This window comes from Malaya genurostris, chromosome 3, assembly GCF_030247185.1.
Source record: "Malaya genurostris strain Urasoe2022 chromosome 3, Malgen_1.1, whole genome shotgun sequence".
NCBI classification, from domain to species: Eukaryota; Metazoa; Arthropoda; class Insecta; order Diptera; family Culicidae; genus Malaya; species Malaya genurostris.
This window is the reverse complement of record NC_080572.1, coordinates 285,465,393-285,485,588: the sequence shown is the minus strand read 5'-3', so window position 1 is coordinate 285,485,588 and position 20,196 is coordinate 285,465,393. Positions and strand designations below refer to the sequence as shown.

The 20,196-nt window shown below is 37.8% G+C and overlaps 1 protein-coding gene across 2 annotated transcripts in view; it reads left to right on the top strand.

The window, feature by feature from the left end:
• LOC131439212 (autophagy-related protein 13 homolog) overlaps window positions 1–20,196 on the top strand; it is a 103,591-nt gene that overhangs the window by 29,485 nt on the left and 53,910 nt on the right. For both annotated transcript variants that reach the window (XM_058609966.1, XM_058609967.1), the window contains one exon: window positions 13,433–13,790. In XM_058609966.1, the coding sequence (XP_058465949.1) occupies window positions 13,433–13,790 (358 nt within the window). The remainder of the gene's footprint in view (window positions 1–13,432; window positions 13,791–20,196) is intronic.

Genomic DNA, 20,196 nt, shown 5'->3' with positions numbered 1-20,196 from the left:
ATCCAGTTCTAGAACTATAGGGTAAAGTATGTTTAATCATTTAGTGCAACGATGCAAAATAAAAAAAATTCTTCACGGAATTTTCTAATTAAATTTTTGAAAATATAAATAATATGAGAAAGGCATCATTACACCACTAGGTAGATTTAAAAAGGTTTTTTTTGCGTTCTCTATATGACTGGTTGCAATTTCATATACACTACTCTGTATTTTGGGAACAGGAAGCCGGATCTGGATCAAATTCTTCATTAACTTATGAAAACATAATGCTTTTCATTTGAATCTTAGTTTGCAAAGATCGGTCTGGTCGTTTCTGAGAAAGTTTCTGAGATTTCCGGTTTGGAGCACAAATACACTTTTCCGGTACTTACGGAACCAGGAACGAAGATCCGGTAAACTAAAAGTCAACGTATTTTATCATATACTAACCATACCTTCCTAGTTGAAAAATTATTCGGCTAATTGAATGTGTTTGGCTCGATTTGTTTGTGTTATGTATAAAAACACGCTCCGGAAAATTTTTATACTTATCAGTTTTCAACACCGGACCCGAAGGTCGGATCCAGATGAATTTCTGTGGGATTATAGGAAATTGTAAGACCTATAATTTGAGTCTAAGCTCGTAAAATTCTAATGAGCTGAGAAAATCGAGTGAATTTTTTTAGTTCATTTAGCACATTTTACTCCGTAACTCTGGAACCGGAACTCGGATCTATATGCAATTCAATAGCAGGCTATGGGACTGTAAGGTCTGTAATTTGAATCTGAGTTGATGATAATCGGTTGAGCAGTCTCTGAGAAAATTTTACCTCGTTACTCCCGAACCGGATGTTCGATCCGGGTAAAATTCAATGGCAACCTATGGAACCAAGAGACCTTTCATTTGAATCTAAGTCTAAGTGAATCGGTCCAGCTATTTCCGAGAAAATCGAGTGCACATTTCTGTTACATACACACAATCACACACAGACATTTTGCGTACTGAACGAACTGATTCGAATGCACTATGGTTTGAAACGGGAAATTAGCGTGACAAAAATATTTTCACTATTAAATATTAGTTTTTTTGTAGTTGGTGTCTTCACAAAAGTTGTTTGTTATCAAATTTTGATATAAAATATTACTAGGGTGGTCCTTATTTAGATTGAAATCTGAAATCTAACTTTCATAATTGAGCTCAAAAATGATTTTATTGTACGGTAAAGTTGTAAGAAATTTTATTTTGAGCAACTTTGCTGAAAAAAGCACCTTTCTAGCTTTTCATTTGACCGAGTTATATCAATTGTCCCGGGTAAGAGTAGGGTGGCTCCCAAAAAATCGATTTTTTTGTTCTAACTTTTTTGTGAAACGTTGTCTTCAGTTGTCTTCAGAAGAGTTGTTGAAATAAATATTGCGCATAATTTTGCTGAGTAAAGCTTTTTCATATGAGCTACCAGTAAAAAGTTGTGATTGTTTTTTCATCAAAAACTAGTCAACCTTCAAATATCAAAATTCATTAGATGCCAGATCGATAAAAATGTATCCTATGCGGCTACTGAAAGTTCATAATATAAGTAAACATTTAAGAGAAAATTGGGAGGGTGTTTTTCTTTTAACTTATTTAAATTAGTCTTTGAAATACCTTGAAAAAACTCAAAACCATTGCATAACTCTAAAACACCTTAACGTATTAACATACTTCCTTCAGCAAAATAATAGTATCAAGTTAGCCCTACAAGTGTTCCTTACATTGTCCATTCGAGAAATGAGACACACAAAAACTACAGCCGAAAATAGATTTTTTGCTGAACAATTTTAATTAATTTATTACCAAAATAACTGATTCAGTTGAGCTTAAGCAACAGAGACACTGTGTAATATGGTTATTATGAAGTAGAGGCCATGTTAAATATATCAACAGAAATTTTCATTATCTTGACAACCAAAGCTCAAACAAGCTGGTGCAAGTTAGTGAAACGCAAATATTTTTATCCAAATCGTACCGAGACGCCTTTTTTCTCATCCACTTGTGTACCGAATAGCCTGTGACAACCGGAAAACGACGCACAATTAGTTTTGATTAGAATAAAAACAATCTACTCATTTTAACAAACTAATGATTTACTTGGGTTTCAGGAAGTGCTTTGTCTTACAAAAAGCTAACGGATTTAATGATTGCTGGTAAAAGTAATAAGGACATTTTACAGTATATTATTTAAGAATTGCGTATGAAAACCCCCACCTGGCGTGTTAGCAAACTGAACAAGACCGTGAAGGGAAGGGATACAAATATAAAAACTGCGTTTAGAGAACATTTGGGCCTACGTATCGGTGAGCCATTGCCATCAGGAGGTAATTCCAACGACGGAAACACGGCCCGGTAATTTTTCAAGAAGTGGAAAGAAACAGCAGATATAACAGGCCTTGATGAAACACTGTTGGAAGGATTTCACGTTGTTCTCAGTGTAATCAATAGCCGATAAAATAAACGTCGACGAATTCCAAAGTTACACTGAGAAAATACGAGCGTTGTATGTATCGTTGTATGGCTGGTATCCAATATCACCAACTGCTCATAAATTGTTGATACATGGAGCCACGATAATTAGACACGCAATTTTACCTATTGGTATGCTTAGTGAAGAAGCTCAGGAGACTCGAAATAAAAGTATCCGGAACTTCAGAGAGCACCATGCTAAAAAATTCAGCACAATCGCGAACATTGAAGATGTTTTTAAAAGGCTGCTGTTATCTTCAGACCCTATCTTGGCATTGTCGAACAAACAAAATAGGAGAAGTTCAGAAGACTTACCAGAACAAGCAAAATGTTTAGTTTTAGATAATAATTAGAATAATTCATTGCTTAATTTATTCAATACATACCAAACCGTAATCAACTGTTGTCTTATGTTTTATTCTGAATGTTAACGATACGATCATTACGATAACGGAATCAAAATCAATTGAATCAGTTATTTTGGTAATAAATTAATTAAAATTGTTCAGCAGAAAATCTAGTAGTCTGTAGTTTTTGTGTGTCTCATTTCTCGAATGGACAGTGTATGGAACACTTGTAGGGCTAACTTGATACTATTATTTTGCTGAAGGAAGTATGTTGATACGTTGAGGCGTTTAAGAGTTATGCAATGTTTTTGAGTTTTTTCAAGGTATTTTTAAGACTAATTTAAATAAGTTAAAAGAAAAACACCCTCCCCATTTTCTCTTAAATGTTTAATTATATTATGAACTTTCAGTAGCCGCATAGGGTACATTTTTATCGATCTGGCATCTAATGAATTTTGATATTTGAAGGTTGACTAGTTTTTGATGAAAAAACAATCATAACTTTTTACTCATATGAAAAAGCTTTACTCAGCAAAATTATGCGCAATATTTATTTCAACAACTCTTCTGAAAACAACTTTTCATAGATCGTTTCACAAAAAAATTAGAACAAAAAAACGTTGATGAAACACTACTTTTTCATGAAAAAAAGTGCCGCCGATACCAAAAAATGGCTTTATGAGTGTTATCCAGACTCTGCACCGGGAAGTCTGGAATTCGAAGCAACAATTCGTAAGTGGTTTGCAAAATTTCGTACTGGTCATATGAGCACCGAAGACGATGAACGCAGTGGACGTCCAAAAGAGGCTGTTACCGATGAAAACGTGAAAAAAATCCACAAAATGATTTTCAATGACCGTAAAGTGAAGTTGATCGAGATAGCTGACACCCTAAAGATATCAAAGGAACGTGTTGGACATATTATTCACGAATATTTGGATATGAGAAAGCTTTGTGCAAAATGGGTGCCGCGTGAGCTCACAATCGCTCAAAAACAACAACGAATTGATGATTCTGAGCAGTGTTTGGAGCTGTTATATCGAAATAAAACCGATTTTTTTCGTCGATATATAACAATGGACGAAACATGGTTCCATCACTTCACTCCGAAATTCCCACTTCACACACGAAATTCCTTTTTTTCATTTTTTTCACAATAACAAAAGTAGCTACACTCAAAATGCAATATCTCACAAACTTATAATCAGACAGCTGTCAAATTTATACACGTATCTTTTGAAGTTTGGTACTAACTGAAAATGGTATGGATTTAATTCTAGTGGCGCCCTCTCATAGAAACGATACGAACTTTTCAGCTGAACTGTTACTGGTAACAATCGAAGAGAAAAGACCCCGATTATTAGGTCATAACAATTTGTCATTCTGATCTCGTTAGTAGCAAAAAAAATTAATAACAAATAACAAAAATAAAAAAAAGTTCAGATCTGATATGTTGGAACGAAAATTACTTACTTTAACTATGAATGAACATTTGAAATTATGAATAATTTATTCTGTTCATTAAGGAACAAGTGATCCATTATTATGCTTGCAAAATCCTGCTAAACAAACATTTATTTTACAATTGGAGTTTAAAGCGCGAATGCTTTTGGTAGAATATGTTTATAATGTTAGAAGTGAAAGATAAAGATTCCCTTTAAGTTGACTGAATTTAACCTACCGATTTCTGTGTTTCACAATCAACCCACGCACGCAGAGTGCCAACAACGTCTTTCCTCACAAAGCCATTGTAAGTGTGACGCCACCTCAATATTTTCATCTCGAAAGAGGCAATAGAATTCACTCTAAATCCGACCGGCTTACCATAAATGGAGTGCTATTTTGCTCCCGGAGCTGCACATTAAGCCTTCGCCCACCGGGGTGTCCATTCCTACGCTGTTACCTTGTGGCTCAAACTCCAATCCAACCCACATCCGTTGGTGGACGACTGGAAGAAGTTGTTCCATTCATTCATTTTTCACTCCTCGTTCCTCCCCATTCGTGGTGTAGAAGCAGTCTTTGTAAAATTTCCTATAAAGCTTGACATGGTAGAAAAAAAACACAATGGGTTTTAACGAATTTGGCATTCCTTATCCCACGATAGTGCAATAAATTTAGTAATCACAGAGTATTCATTTCTGCTACGGAGACAAGGGGGCCACAGTCTGAAACAGTTTAGGGTGCAGACTTTCGACTTTCTCGGTGTAAATGGTTGATATCTCAAATGACGAGTAATTGAAAAAGTGGCGTCATCCGCTAACTTTACTTAGTACAAAGTTTATATTTCCATATCTAAAAACATCTTTGGTTGATCTTTGCTCCCACTTTTGTTTCATTCTTCTGTTGTTTGCTTTCTAGCCTGCATCTTACGAGTAAATGTCCTTCACAGTTCCATGCTTGGCTTGTGGCAACGATGTGTTAGTTGCAAAACAATATTCATCATCTCCGTGTTTTTTTTTTATTCAAGTAACTAGAAAGTAAAAGATCTCCATTTAAGCTGTGACTGTGACTTGAAACGGGCTTGCAGTTGAAAGCGTTATCGCGTATTCCGATCCAGTCACTGTCTGGATGTAAACAAACGTACGTTTTATTGTGCTGTGCAGCTGCTTGTTTGTGTGTTGGGTTTTATCACAGCACCAGCAGTGCAAATATTGTCGAACGTTGTTCTCTAAGTCAGGCAGGCAGCCTTGACAGATCGGAACCCCTGCGGATGGTGTACTTTATTTTTTCCCCCGCCTGATTTAAGAACGCTCACTGCATCAAACTGGTTCTCGGCTTGGCGGAGAAGCCGACCACCCGTCGATGCCCCGTCTATAAAAATGTTGCTTGGAATTTCCAGCTCACTGCAGCCGGGTGTTTTGCATCCGCGAGATCAGAACAACAAAAAATCGGCACGATTTCTATGCAATAGTTAGTTTCTGTTTTCCATTACCGATCGTTAGTTGCTAGCTAGCAAAAAGTTAGTTCCGCTTGGTAACTTTCTTGAACAACAAATGCCATCCCGAAAAAATCACGTTTGTCGTCCTTATCGAATGCCCTTGAACTGGCCCGTTGTCGGTCAGACTCGTGCACTGTGTCCGAATATCGTCTCCCAGTTAGGGGAGAAAAAACAACAACTTCAAGCGAAAACCATAAACAAATCAATTCTGTCTCATTCAGAAACAATCAAACCGCACGCGATCTCCTCGACAGACGACTGCTTCGGTTGGTTGTGGATGGGCGGGGGAGGCATTCGTACGCAGCAAATAATAACATTTACAGTTGGATGTTGAAGCTGCTGGATTCCGTAAACAAAATGTGCTCCGAAAGGTTGTTTATGTTTTCCGGTTTGCGGAATACGTCTTTCATTTTACTAATTAATCAATTGATTGGGGTAGTTGAGATATATCTCGATAGCAAAGTTCTATTTCAATTGAGCTGAGATGAATCTTTGTCTACTGATATTTGAATTACTCTGAATGAATGGATAAAATATTTGCCTCATAAAACGTTCTACTATAACGCTCAACTACTAAACTATTCTAAATAATTGTAAATGATTTCACCATTCCGGAGTATGCTGGGAAGAATAGAATAGCTAAAATTGTAATATTTCGAGTCACTGTGAATAACTATGCATTCTGTAAAGAAAAACAAAACTAGGCAAAAGTTTCTTGGAAATTTTCCTATACACTCTTTCATGCGGTTTTCTTATTCGGGTTTTTGTGCGAATTTTCAAAGTTATGCGTTTTTTATTCGAATTTTCAGAATTTAGCGAAATTTTTTCTTTTTTTTTCAGAATTTAGCGAAATTTTCTGTTTTTATGCGAATGTTCATGGTTAAGCGATTTTTTTTGTTTCGTCTTAGAAATGCACGAAACGTCGCGATCTATATGCTTCATGAATTTCTAAGTAAGAAAAAAATTTCCTTAGCTTAGCGGTTATTTGAATGTGAATTTTCAAAATTATGCGATTTTTCATGCGGTGTGTATTCCCCTATATCAGTGATTCCCAAACTGGTCTCTACAGCCCACTAGTGAGCATTAGTTCATTTTCAGTGGGTAGTAAAATTGTTAACAGGTGGGCAATGAGTCACAAACAGTGGGATTTGATACTTAAAAAATCTTTCTGAGAAATGCCCTGAGTAAAATGTATTCATGATAAATTTATATAGGCATGTGGGTAATATATAATTGCGAAAAACATTTCCATTCCAATCTATCAGTTGCAAAAATCCATTATTATGTTATTACTAGCTGACCCGTCGAACTTCGTCTCGCCTGAAATTATTTTTTTAAATTTGTGTTTTCGAACAGCAGAGTTCCCAAATGTTTCTTTCCATTATTTTACTGATTACTTGGCTTACAATTAACGAATTACGACAAATTCTATCCAACACAATAACTTCGTCCCGAAGAAGAAATATCATCAAGAATTATTGTGGATATGTTCAATGCTTTTGTTACGCAAAAACTAAACAAATGCACCGTTTGCCATCTCATCCTTCGAGTCAGTGTATTGGACAGAGATTGTAGATCTCTCTCAAACTAAAGATTTGACATGTGGGATGATGGATTGGATTGAATCATATCTGACTGGTCGTAGTATGACCGTGAGAATTGGCGACTGCGTTACTCCATCATTCATCGTGAGCTCTGGCGTTCCTCAGGGAAGCCATCTAGGACCATTCATATTTCTGCTATATCTAAATGATCTGAATTTCGCATTTCAATGCATGAAGCTATCATTCGCCGACGATTTCAAACTGTTTCATCTCATCAAATATCTGAAAGACTCAAACTTCTTGCAGTCACAGTTGGATGTATTTTCTAACTGGAGCGATGTATTTTCTAACTAGTTCGCGAGTATGCTGTTGTTGTTTGGGCACCATATTATCAAACATATATGTATATTCACGATTCGCATATGGTAATTCGTCAAGTAATCCAAAATTCGGAAAATGAAATGATTTGGCTTAAGCAGCTTACAAATGTCATGAATACCATAAATATTTTCATCTGAACTCATTATTTCAACAGCAGAATCCTATCATTGAAACGTAAAAAAATCGTAAAAAAATCGTACATTTGATTTGTTCAACTCACGGCCACGATGGCCAACATAATTCATCTAACTACATCTACTGGTAAATGACATTAGAACTTGTGCTTCTGTTTACGGTATAGCTAAAACAGTCATTTGGCAAGTAATGATTTTGATACCCTATTAAGCACATGTTTCCAAATGACGAATCAATCATGCATGTAAAATCTCCACCCAAATCTACTCGTTGCGCGCCAAACGATTTTCCAAAGATCTAGTATTCTTTTCTTCAACGGCGAAATACTGAGCATCTCCTTGCGCGCCAAACATCAATTGTAGATCTAGCTATCATTGGCGACTTTTGCAGTGGAAAATTCCATTGTCCATACAAAATAACTTTATTGGTTTTTCCCACTTTTCCGGTAAGTTTTCCTAATTTTTTTGATGTACGAACCCGGTGGGGGTAAAAACTGATCAAACAAAAAAAAGCATCTCAATCCGTCCATCCGTTCTTACGTGATGCGATTACAAAGAATGATCTCTGCATTTTTATATATATAGATTATTATTATATTGAATCCAGAAGGTCAGAATGATTTTCAAAATTCGAGTCCAAAATCTTGTTCAGAATCCTGAGATCAGATCCAGAGTTCAGATTCATGTTCATGGTTCAGAATTTAGGTTTAGATCCAAAATTTCTGTCAGGAATTCAGACCCAGAATCTTGGCCTGGGATCAGAATTCATGTCCAGAACACAAGAAAACCTATGTATTCCTGTCACGAGTTCAGGTCTACATGACCCAGGTCCAAAATGCAGGCCTAGAATTCGGATCCTGATTTTCGCTCAAGAATCCAGGTCCTTGTTCTGAAACTAGGTCCAGAATTCAAGTCTAGAATTCAGGTGAAGAGTCAAGCTTCAGGTTCAAAAACTCTGTCAAGAGCTGATCCGGGGTCAGAACTCTTGCTACAACCTGAGCCCAAGTCCAGGTTACAAATTAAATTCCAGAATCCAGATGCAGAATTCAGGTTCAGGTAAATAAATCTCTGTCAAGAATGTTGGTCCAGAATCTGAGTCCAATTTTAGAATTTATATCTATAGATCCAGAATTGAGGTTCAGCATTCCGTTCCAGAATTCCGATACAGACTAAGAATTCCACTCCAAAATCGAAGTCCCGATTTTAGGTTCAGAATACAGGTTCTGCACTCAGATCACAAATTCATGTTCAGAGGTTAGGTCAGGTTACTCAATTCAAGTCCAGGTTCTAAGTTTCAATTGTAGTTCAGAATTCTGGTATGGAATTCAGATCTTGGCTCAGAATCCATGTACAGAATCCAGGTTCAGATCCAGATTCTAAATAAAGAATTCTTTATCAGTATCCACAGGGGAAATTACGACAAAAAATAAGTTTTGGTGATCAAGATCTGCACGACTGTGTTTATTACATATGTTAGTATTTGGTTCTATAATTGTTAGAAAAACTCCCAAGTCCTCTCACCCAGTAATAACTAAGCGATACCTAGATTTGGATTCTGGTCCTGAACATTGGATTAGAATACTGAACTATCGAACAAGGTTGCTGGATCAGGATACTGAATCTGAACCTGGATTCTTGAAAGAAATTCTATATCCGAATATGGATTCTGAACTTGAAGCAGAATTCAGTACTTATATTCGGAATATGGATCCGGGTTCTAAACCTGGAGTTAGATTGTGAATCTGAACTCCTGACAGGAACCTTAACCTAGATTCTGGACCTGGATTCTGTGTCAGAATTCTGTTTTTTGAACTTCTGACAGAGTTTCCGAAACTAAACTTTGAACCTATTTTGCACTTGAACTGTGAGCCTGAATTGGATTCTGGACCTGAGTTCTCTGGGATTTCTCAATTCTAAACTTGAACCTAAATTATTGACAGAGCTTCTAAACCTAGACCAGGATTCTGAACCAGGACCCTGCAGTTGGATATCCGACAAGGTTTTTGGGTCTGAAAACTGAATCTGGACATGGTTTTTGAACCAGAATTCTGACAGAGTTTCTGAGCCTGAGGCAGAAATCTACACTTGGATACTGAGCATGGATTTGGATTCTAGACCTGAACCTACTTTTTTGCCTTGAACTCTCGATGAAGGTTTCGGGTCTAAATCTGGAGCTGGATTCAGGATTCCAAACAAGAATTTTACTCAATAAATTTCGCCAGAGATACTGGGAATGCACCAGAATCATGAACCTGGAACTTGATCCTGATTTTGGATTCTGAACCTGAAGCTGGATTCAGAAACATAACTCCGAACTTGGATTGTGGGCCAACATTTTAAAGCATGATTAAGGACCTGGCATGATCTGGATCTGAGCTCTGGACCTGAATTCTGACCTTGGATCCTGATTCTGTATTCTGATCCTGATACAAAATTCTTCATTTGGATTCTGAACCTGGACCTGGATTTTTTACATGGATTCTAGGCCAAGATCTGAATTCCAGACCAGGATTCCGTACTATTGTGTATTACCCATATATTATTTGTCATGAATACATTTTACTGAGAGTCTTTCTCAGAAAGATAATCATCGAAGCTCACTGTTTGCAACTCATTGCACACCTGTTAACAATTTTGAGTTTACTACCCACTGAAAATGAGCTAATGTCCACTAGTGGACTGTAGGGACCAGTTTGGGAATCACTGATGTAGAGGTTTGTTCTCAACAAAAATATACACGGTTCGAAGCTATTCATGTGCTTTCCATGTAGTAGTTCATTTTTTATATTGAGGAAATTCTCTTCTCACGAGAGCCCAATACCCTTCGATAGGTCGCCAATACGGGTAGTTAGGTGGATTCGTCTCATGCGGTACAATTTGGACTCCACTCGCTTTATACCATTACCAAACATATTTGGCTTAGTGATAAGATGCCAAATCAGACCAAAATTCCGAAGAAGTATCATGGTTGCGTAGGAATGGTATTTCAGTGATGAAGTTTTGGTTTGCTAGACCACAGCTGCATATTGCCTGAAAAACAAAACCTTTTTTTTGGGAAACTCGATCTTTTTCTTCGTTCTGAAATGCTCTTCTAAGCTGTTCCGTTGCATGGTAGCATAGAAAAACATCCCGGGAAGTTGCTTAAAGTTTTTCAGCACATAAGATCCGTCGTCCATTATCACGCAAGAAAACTTCGTCAAACATTGGCGATACAACTTGCGAGTTTGCGGGTGTTAGCCGCCGGTGCTTGGAAGTATGCACGAAAGCTATCCACAAATTTTTATTTCAAATTATGATAAAAAACGATATTTTATTCAAACTAAAAATTGATCCTTTATTGTCCGAGGTTAAACGGGAGCATAATGAAAACCGGATACAATTTAAGTTATTCCTTCACGAATTTTCGAACTTTTGTTGCATCGCATTTTTTTGGCGGTTTGAGCCCAAATTTTTTTTGAACTCCTACATGTTCCCAGCTGCCTCACCAGTCTTCTTGAAGACCCTCTCCACGACCCTTAATCCGGCCAAAACAGTGGAAGTGTAATATGCTTCTTAGATGAAGGCAGCAATGCCTTCTGGAGACACTCAGATCGATAGATTTCTTCATTTATAGTTCCGGTAGTGTAAAAAATGGTTGACTTCAAACCACAGGACCATATTGCTTGCCATACCAGTACCTTTCGACCGAATTTCTCCACTTGAATCGACCTGTCCGCATCGCTGATATCCTCACCAACGACGACAGTAAAGTATTGTGGACCTGGAAGGGGTTTTGAGTCCTCCTTTACATAAGTCTCATCGTTCATCAAAACGCATGCATCCGGACTCTGCAAAAGACGCGAATACAATTTACGGGCCCTTGTTACTGCTCTCTCCTTCTGTTCTACACTTTATTTCGAGATTTTCTGCCTCTTGTAGGTCTTCAGGTAATTTCGTCTCTTGATACGCTGGATCATTCCGGCACTCGTTCCTGCTTTTTTGGCCAAATCACGTATTGACATTGATTTGTTCTTCATGATTAGAGATACCACTTTCCGGTCCAGTTTCGGTTGGAAGAACCGGGTTTTCTGCCTCTTCCTGGTAGCTCATCCAAAGAATAGTGTTCCCCAAACTTAGTAATGATAGTTTTAACACTGGCATGATGAATTCCAAATCGCTTCGCCAATTTTCGCATAGTAATACCCTTCTCACTTAGCCATGAGTCCAGAACCTTAATTTTCACTTCCTTTTCTATATGCGACATTTTGAAAACGTGGAATTTCAACCGCATAAACAAGTAAACAAACGAAAACTGACAGTCAAAAGCACAGCATGCTGTGATCTGAGCATAAAAAAACCATCATAAATACATGCGTCCAACACAAATGTATGTGGATAGCTTATTTTCGATACACTCCCTAATTCGTACCGAAAGATCTGGTCGCTTTTGTAATTTTTCAAAGTGGATGTCCAAAATTAATCTTCTGTGACAAAAAAAGGAATTTTTAGCACTTAAAGAAGAATTATTTCAGAACAAACTTCGGTTCAAATATTCGAGATCCGATAAATAGGAACGTTACAAGAAAATAAATAGTGTGTTTAGATATGCAGTGATTCAAGCTTTAGATTAAGATTCAGATAGATTTCTAATTTGAGTTCACAATTTTGCACCGTTTTTTTTGTAGATATTCGGCGGATGGTGGGTGGTTTAAAATCTATCAGTTCTAAATGACTCAGCTTACCAGCTTTCTACTAGGCAATTGTGGCTCTTACTTGATACAGTCATTATTTCAATGAACTAAAAAGTAATCATTCTGTTTTAAGTTGTGCTTCAATACGTTATGAAAGTGGAAACACGTGTAGCATTTACTCTAGCTTACGTAATCCCTTACTGTGTACGTGTGTATCCGTAGGATGAAAACAATTGAACGATGTCATAAAGTTGTAGTAAAACACTTCAACCGTTACTTGGTGCACGAAGCAATGCAACAGCTTCCATCAATGTGCTTCAAAGTAAACTCTTTCCAGCTTGGCAGTTTTATTTTTTTTTGCAGGGAACCACACGCCACTTATCTGCCTATTTGAAACCTGATAACGAAACCCGATGTTGGATGGTAAAAAGTTTCCATTGTAGTCTTATCAGTTAATCTCCCGGTTGTCTCAAGCAAAGGATTCGTTCTTTCATCCTACGATCAATAAAGAATAATGATACTGATTATGTGTAAATACAGAAATTCCATAACAGTGCAACACCCTGCACTTTGACATCGACGAAGTAATTATATAGCTTATTGAAAATTACTAGCCCACCCGCAAAGTCAAGGTCTAGTTCAATACCAAACTGTCTTCCATGTCGGTCCAATGGCAAATAAGGTAACAGTTTCAAAGTACGATGTGCCAGTTTCTTGTATGAGTAGGAGAATTTCACCACCCATTTCACGCTGTTCGTGTCCTGAACGGCACATTTGTTCGGTGGTCAACGTCTGTGGAAAATCGATATACTTTCTACTAACACACTTTTCCGCAGTTCATTTGTTTGGCTTTAGAGAAAGAGAAAAAAACGTGGTACCGATAGAGCACATATTGAAATTGAAATCTAATATCGATTTTTTGTTTTTTTTTCTGTTTTGCAGTTCAACATCGCCATTGACGATCAGTCGGACGTTCTGAAGGAGACGAAAAAAGTGCTCGACGTGAACCAGCATGAATCGATCGTTACGCGGCTCCCGTTGTGTGTAGAAATCTCCCTCCAAACGGTCGAGGGAGATAATATGATTCTGGAAGTTTGGTCTCTCAGTGTACAGAAAGACCAGTGTGAATCGCAGTTACGGGCAACACATGCGATCTACAATCGCATGGGACTATTGTTGAAATCGTTACTTTCGGTTACGCGTTCTACGCCTGCATACAAACTTTCCCGCCGGCAAAGTGCCGATTCGTATCAGATTTTCTATCGGATTTACATCGGCGATCCTCAGACCCATCAGTTGGGTAAGTAGTACTATACGTTATAATCGAACTAAACGAATCTCATCTGGCACCGACAGTGGAACTATTAGTGGCCACCGTTTGAACTGTGATGACACTTCTACTTGGTTGTCATCATCAGGTGCTCATTGATTTTACTAGCTATCTTAAAACTCAAGTCACGTACGCGAAACAACGTTCATCCTTCGCTGTCAATCCGTGGGCCCATGTTTGAGATGGGGAAAAACCAGACACATGGAAAAAACGCTGCGGTATCGCACAGTCATCCCATTTCGTTAGCAGAAGGTCTTTTAAAAATAGATGGATTTGTTATGGAAAGGACATGTTAGTTTAAATGATGGGTATTCTTAACTGCATTTACAGAAAACAGAGAGAAATAAACACTCCCTCTTCTTCTGCTTCAACATCTGTGATCTCATCGCAATCCATATTGAAACAACTAATGCATTTGTTGGACATTTACGCAACCACTTAGCAATATTTGCATCGGCCTAGGGATTCAAATGCTGTTCAAATGTGTGGCGGCATGTGCAGGAAAGGATGTTCAGCTAGCCATTGACGTCATTGGCTGAGCTAGACGAGCATGCGATCGGACGATCCTAATTACAAATGCGAATTCCCTGCACAAAAAAAAACTACTTCCATTCATAATCATATCACCGGAGCTGTCGAACGACGACGACGACGTGAAACGATACTTTCACTCGCTATCGCATGCAATATGAGAAATCGCAGGTATTTCATTCATGGCAGCTATAAACAAATTCAGCACAGACGAGAGTTCCTTCATATACCCCACGGCCATCTCGTGACGTGACGAGCTATTTCTAAATTTGGAGTTGTTGTTGTTGTTGTTGTATAGTCGTCGGTTCAGTAATTATCGTCGCTGCACTGCAGTCGTCACTACTTCTTACCTGTTGCTGCCGGCCCCGGTTGCTACTGCTATGTACTTAAACAGCGTTCGGAGAGCGCGAAATTCCATTCCTTCGCGTTGCCTTGAAATCTATCTTCACCTCACAGCATCGCTCGGAGTTTTCTACGGCGCGCATATAACCTGTTTCGTGGTTGTGAAACTCGGTTCGCGGCTGCTACCGGTAGAAATTTTCGATGCAGAAAAAATTGTATATGGTTATGATATTGGGAAGTACAACAGTTTACCCGTCCTGGTTAACGAAATTGTACTCCGATAATTTCCCCTATTATAACTATCAGCGACGAAATAGGCACCGTAATTTTCTCCGTGCCCACATCTCAACTCCTTCATTCATTGAGCCTACTGCCAATACCATCACCAACACCACCACCACCATCATCATGACTACAGCTACCGACACCTGGCGGATACGTTGCTATCGACGACCGGCTAGAAGACAACGAGCGCTTTGTTCGAGTTCACCAGAGATAATCCATACAGAGATTAGATACAGGGAAAATCCCTAACTGGAACCGGCAGTGCCTTCGATTGTGACTCCGTTAACAATTTACTTCAAACTTGCTATTCCGGACAGGCGCCCTCACGGGGAAACCAATTTCACAGAGGAGGGAGAAAAAAACTACAAATTGATTAAAAACTACTCAGTCGGTCGGCCTTGCGGTTCTATTGCTATTTGTAGCCGCCGTTGGATTGGTAAATGGTGGTTTTATAGTAGTGAGTTCCATCGTACAGCGAAAACAACAACAACGGATCGGCATCGGTAGGCTCGGATGCAAAGTCCAATGGCACACCGAATAATGGAATGGAATCATGGCAGCAGAATGGAATGCGACGGTCCGCTGCATCTGTTTGAGGAATCGCCACCATCAACAATGAATTACCTTCGCAAGGTTGAATTTTGACGTTGGTTTTGGTTGAAATTGGAAGCTATGTGGAAATTGCCGACTCATCTTGGCGGTAAATTTTGTGCTCGCTGGGACATTCGACGGTAGGCGGGCTGTAACGATCGCGATCGTTGAGGAATTGCCCATGTGGGGTGCAGAAAATTGTTTCAGAGTTGTACTTGTTGCACGCTACACAAATTCAAGGATACTGTTTTCTTCTTAAAAGGAGCATATTAAACAACCTCTAAATGAGGGTAAGGAGATCGACGAGATGTAGAAGGTACTGTCTTAAAGTCAATCAGCATCAGGCCTTCGAAAAGGTGCAAAATGATTTTCCTTGCTACTAAAAAGCTAAAAGTACAATGAAAAAGCTTATCTGTTGTAATTTAGGCAGTAATAAGAATTTTGATTTCACTCCAGAAACATACACGCATAATAAAAAATGTTATAGGGCTGTTGATTCTTGATATTAAACCGTGAGATAGTGGTGTTAAAACTTTCATAATGGTTCCAAATACCACTGCCACTGACTGGAGGTTAAAACCGAGACAAAAAAGGTGGGTGGGTAATGCCAGAGACATCACTGGATGTCGTGAATACGAAAACAACTAACATGTTCCTTAACACTTCCGAATATCAATTAGTTTATCAATTGTATGAATTATGCAAGCATTCCTCTTTTTTCACATTTTTCGCAAAAACAAAAAAGGCTTCACTTGATCTCGATTACTGTGAATTTCACACAGTGAAAAGAGCACAAATATGATCAAACAGTTCTAGATTTGCACTAAACTGAGGATTTTTACCTTCGATTTGCGAAAAAGGAATCCTAATAGTTCTTCAGAAAACTTTTAGAGCCATTAGAACGGCTGATTTTGTGTGATGCTCCCCACCGTTGTCCTCTTTTCGTTGGTTTTTCACCAATGCAAACGCCTAGCAGCTGTAATCTGTAATCGCTCTTGTCGGAAGCGAAACTAGCTTTGCAAACGACACACAATACATCTGCTCGAAGTGCAGGGTTGTTACGAAAAATCTCAAAATTAAAACGCGCGAAATCCGCGCGAAGCCGAAAACAATAACGCCCGAAATCCGCGCGAAGTTGAAAACTAAAACGCGCGATATTTGAGCGAAGCGTTTACACAACCTTTTTTGGTGCAGGTGATGCTTACCGCAGAACTAACAGTGAAAATTAAATTGCTTACAGTTTTGTGATTTTGAAAGAAGTTGAACAGATTTCAGCAAAGACAATTATTTGCTTCGACATCTTCTTGCTCGGTAAGCTTTTCCTTCTCGGAAAGAATAATTTTAAGTTCGACCACATCAGGATGATCTAATTTAATCTTTCTAATGACAGTTTCAATACAATTTATCGCTTCCTGTTAAGCTTTCGTTTTCTAAGGCAGCGCCTTTTTTCTTTTGTCGGATTTTATTCTGTATGTCTTTCTTTTCCTCCTCATATTTTATTCTTTTATTTGGAGCAGGGAAACCCCACTGGAGTTAGTTTCTGTCAAACTTGCTCTCCGGCAGGCGTAAAACCTCGTCATCTCTTACATCAATAGATTACAATCATCCAAATGATACACTTCTTTAAATCTAGTGCTTCTACAGCAACTAAATCTAATGAGACAATAACATGAGGAACGATTTCTTGATAACATTACGAGATAAATGGAAGTATGGCTTTGAAAATAGTAAAATCTATGTGCTCTTTGAAATTTAACTTGGAATTCAGAAGAACACCCAGGTCCTTAACAAACGATGCGCGTTCGAGGACAGTTTATGAAATATTATAGCCGAACTTGAATACAAACTTTTTGCGACTAAAAGAGATGACGCAGCATTTTGAGGTATTTAAAACCATTTTGCTGATTTTACACCAATTAGTTAAATTATCTAACAGTTCTTGAAGGTACTCTGAGTCAGCTACAGATTTGATCATATGAAATATTTGAAGGTCATCGACGAACGATAGTTTCATACACTTGATCGAAAAATTTAAAGCGTTGAGATATAGTAAAAATATAAACGGTCCAATGCGACTTCCTTGAGGAACTTCAGAGGTTACAGTAACTGGCGATGTTGTACAGTCTCTTATTTTCACTATCATTTCACGACCAGTTAGATATGATCGAAGCCAATTTAAATATGATCCATTTAATCCAAGTCTATTCAACTTGTAGATCGTTATGTTATGATTGATTTTGTCGAACACAGCAGAGAAATCGGTGTTTATAAAATTACTTGTAGACGTGCTTGTAAAGAACATATGATTAAGGAAGATTAGGTTACTAAATTTGTGGAAGTTGAACGCTTTGACATGAATCCATGCTGAGTCTCAGATATGCAATCAGAGCAACTATGTGTTATTACATTCAGAATTATAATTTCAAACAACTTCGATACAGCGCAGAAAGCAGCAATTCCATGATGGTTAGATACTATACCCTTGTTACTCATTTTGTCGTAAATACGACTTACTTTACTATGGGGGGCCTTTTCTAAATTTACACTGAACAAGAATAGATAGAACTTAATCATGAATATCTCTTGTTGTACTAAACCCAGTAACATTTTTTTCTTCATGCTATAAAAAATATCATTATTGCAAATTGCGATAAAATTTTCAGTAGCACTAAATAACCACAAATAACTCAAAATCATAGTTTTCTAAAATGTTTGGTATCAACGAGTATCAAAGAGAAAAACTCTTGAGGCTTGTTTGTCTTTCCCGTGTTCGGACGACGGTTTTGATGCAGTGAACGACATTGCATTCTCGTGGTACCTCTCAGTAAATTATATATTTAATTAGTAAAGAACTTTTTGATACTTTTTCCATAGAAATTCTTGCTCTGGAAATTGAGAAAGTATGCAAAATTCACCTTCCATTTCAGATATCAAAAAGTGTGAAGAGACACCATGTCAACTTTTGTGAACCGGAAACACATGGGATTTCTTCCATATTTCAGAAAAAAAATCCAGAACGCAACGACCAATTGGAAATGTTGGATGGTGGAACCAACAAACTTTCAGAACAATTTCTTATCACCACGGATGAAATCCTGTCGGGTCCAGAACTAGATGAACGTTTTAACTTTTTCTTCTCCGCTTCTTTTCTTGTCCAACTTCGCTTCGTACGCCTGTCGTGCGAATTTTGCTTTAAGAATGAGATTTTCATCACAAACAAAATTTGTGATAATATTATCGAAAAATAGCATTCCATTAATAAAGTTATTTGCATTATTGAATGTGTTTTCACTGAGACGATATCTTCCATCAGACATCAATATCTTTAAGTGCGAAAATCTTCTTTCGATTTCCGCTTTAGGATGGGACAACGCAAGTACATATATCGAAAAGTTTTTGTAATTCCTGGTAACAGCCAAGCTTAAATAGCGATATGTACAACTCGAGATGGGAGAGTATAAAATCGAAGTTTTGTCCACTAAAGAAAATATTTGCTAGAGCCGCATCCTCGTAAAATTTGGTTTTATCAAATTCACAATTTCGGTCAGTTCGACCTGCTGGCTCGATTGCTGAAACGTTCCCCATCTTTAATTTTTTGGGGTTTCGAAAAACTCACAAGCTTCAAAAATATGTAAGAAACCGTTTATTCTCGATCAAATCTCTCACAAGTCTGAAATAATGTTTCTTGCAATTCGCGCGAAATCCGCGCCATCGCATCAAAATCTGACCAAAAAATCGCGCGAAATCCGCGAAAATCGCGAAATCCGTGAAAACCGCGCGACCGTAACAACCCTGGAAGTGGCGATAGAATCCAAACTGATCCAAATTTTGTTAATAGGTTTCTTTTTACGTGATTTCGTTTGTAGCTTTTTCACTAATGGGCGGTCCTAACGGCTATAAAAATAGCAGCATATAGAATTTGAATGTCGATTATTTCATTTCGGATTTGTATTTCATTGAAAGAAACTATCAGGATGCTGTAAGGGATTCATTCCTGCCTTTCAGAAGGACCAAATTGTGGAACTCAGCAGTTATTTTGTTCTCGTTCTCAGAACGCATTCTGATTGGCTGGTGTTGACATGGGTCAAATGAGATAGGTTTTTCAATAACGTACTATTGAAATATTTCAATGCTGTTGCTATACACGTTTAAGTTGAAAAATTTCGATTCTATTGGTAGTTAGATTATATAAATTCTTTCACAGATCACTGATCTATTCAAAATACGAGAAAGGCAAACGCGCCTTATGAATTATCCTCTTTGATACTCGTTTATACCAAACATTTCAGAAAAGTTTAATTTTGAATTATTTGAGATTATGTCACACAACTCAAAATTTTATCATAAAATTGAGATCATATTTCCGATGGCATGTAGCAAAAATTATGTTGATTCGTTAGATAGATATTCACGATCCAAAGCTCAGAGGGTAAATTTTGAAAAGGCACCCCATAGTAAAGTAAGTCGTATTCACGACAAAAACCACAATAGTAAAACATAAAATGGTACTGGATGACCGCAGATTCTGCAGATGGAAATCCTAACGCTAGATCCCGCACATACTTACTTGAAACATGAAAAGATGAACGCAAGCGCATTTCGAATACATGTTTGGCTGGATCCATTG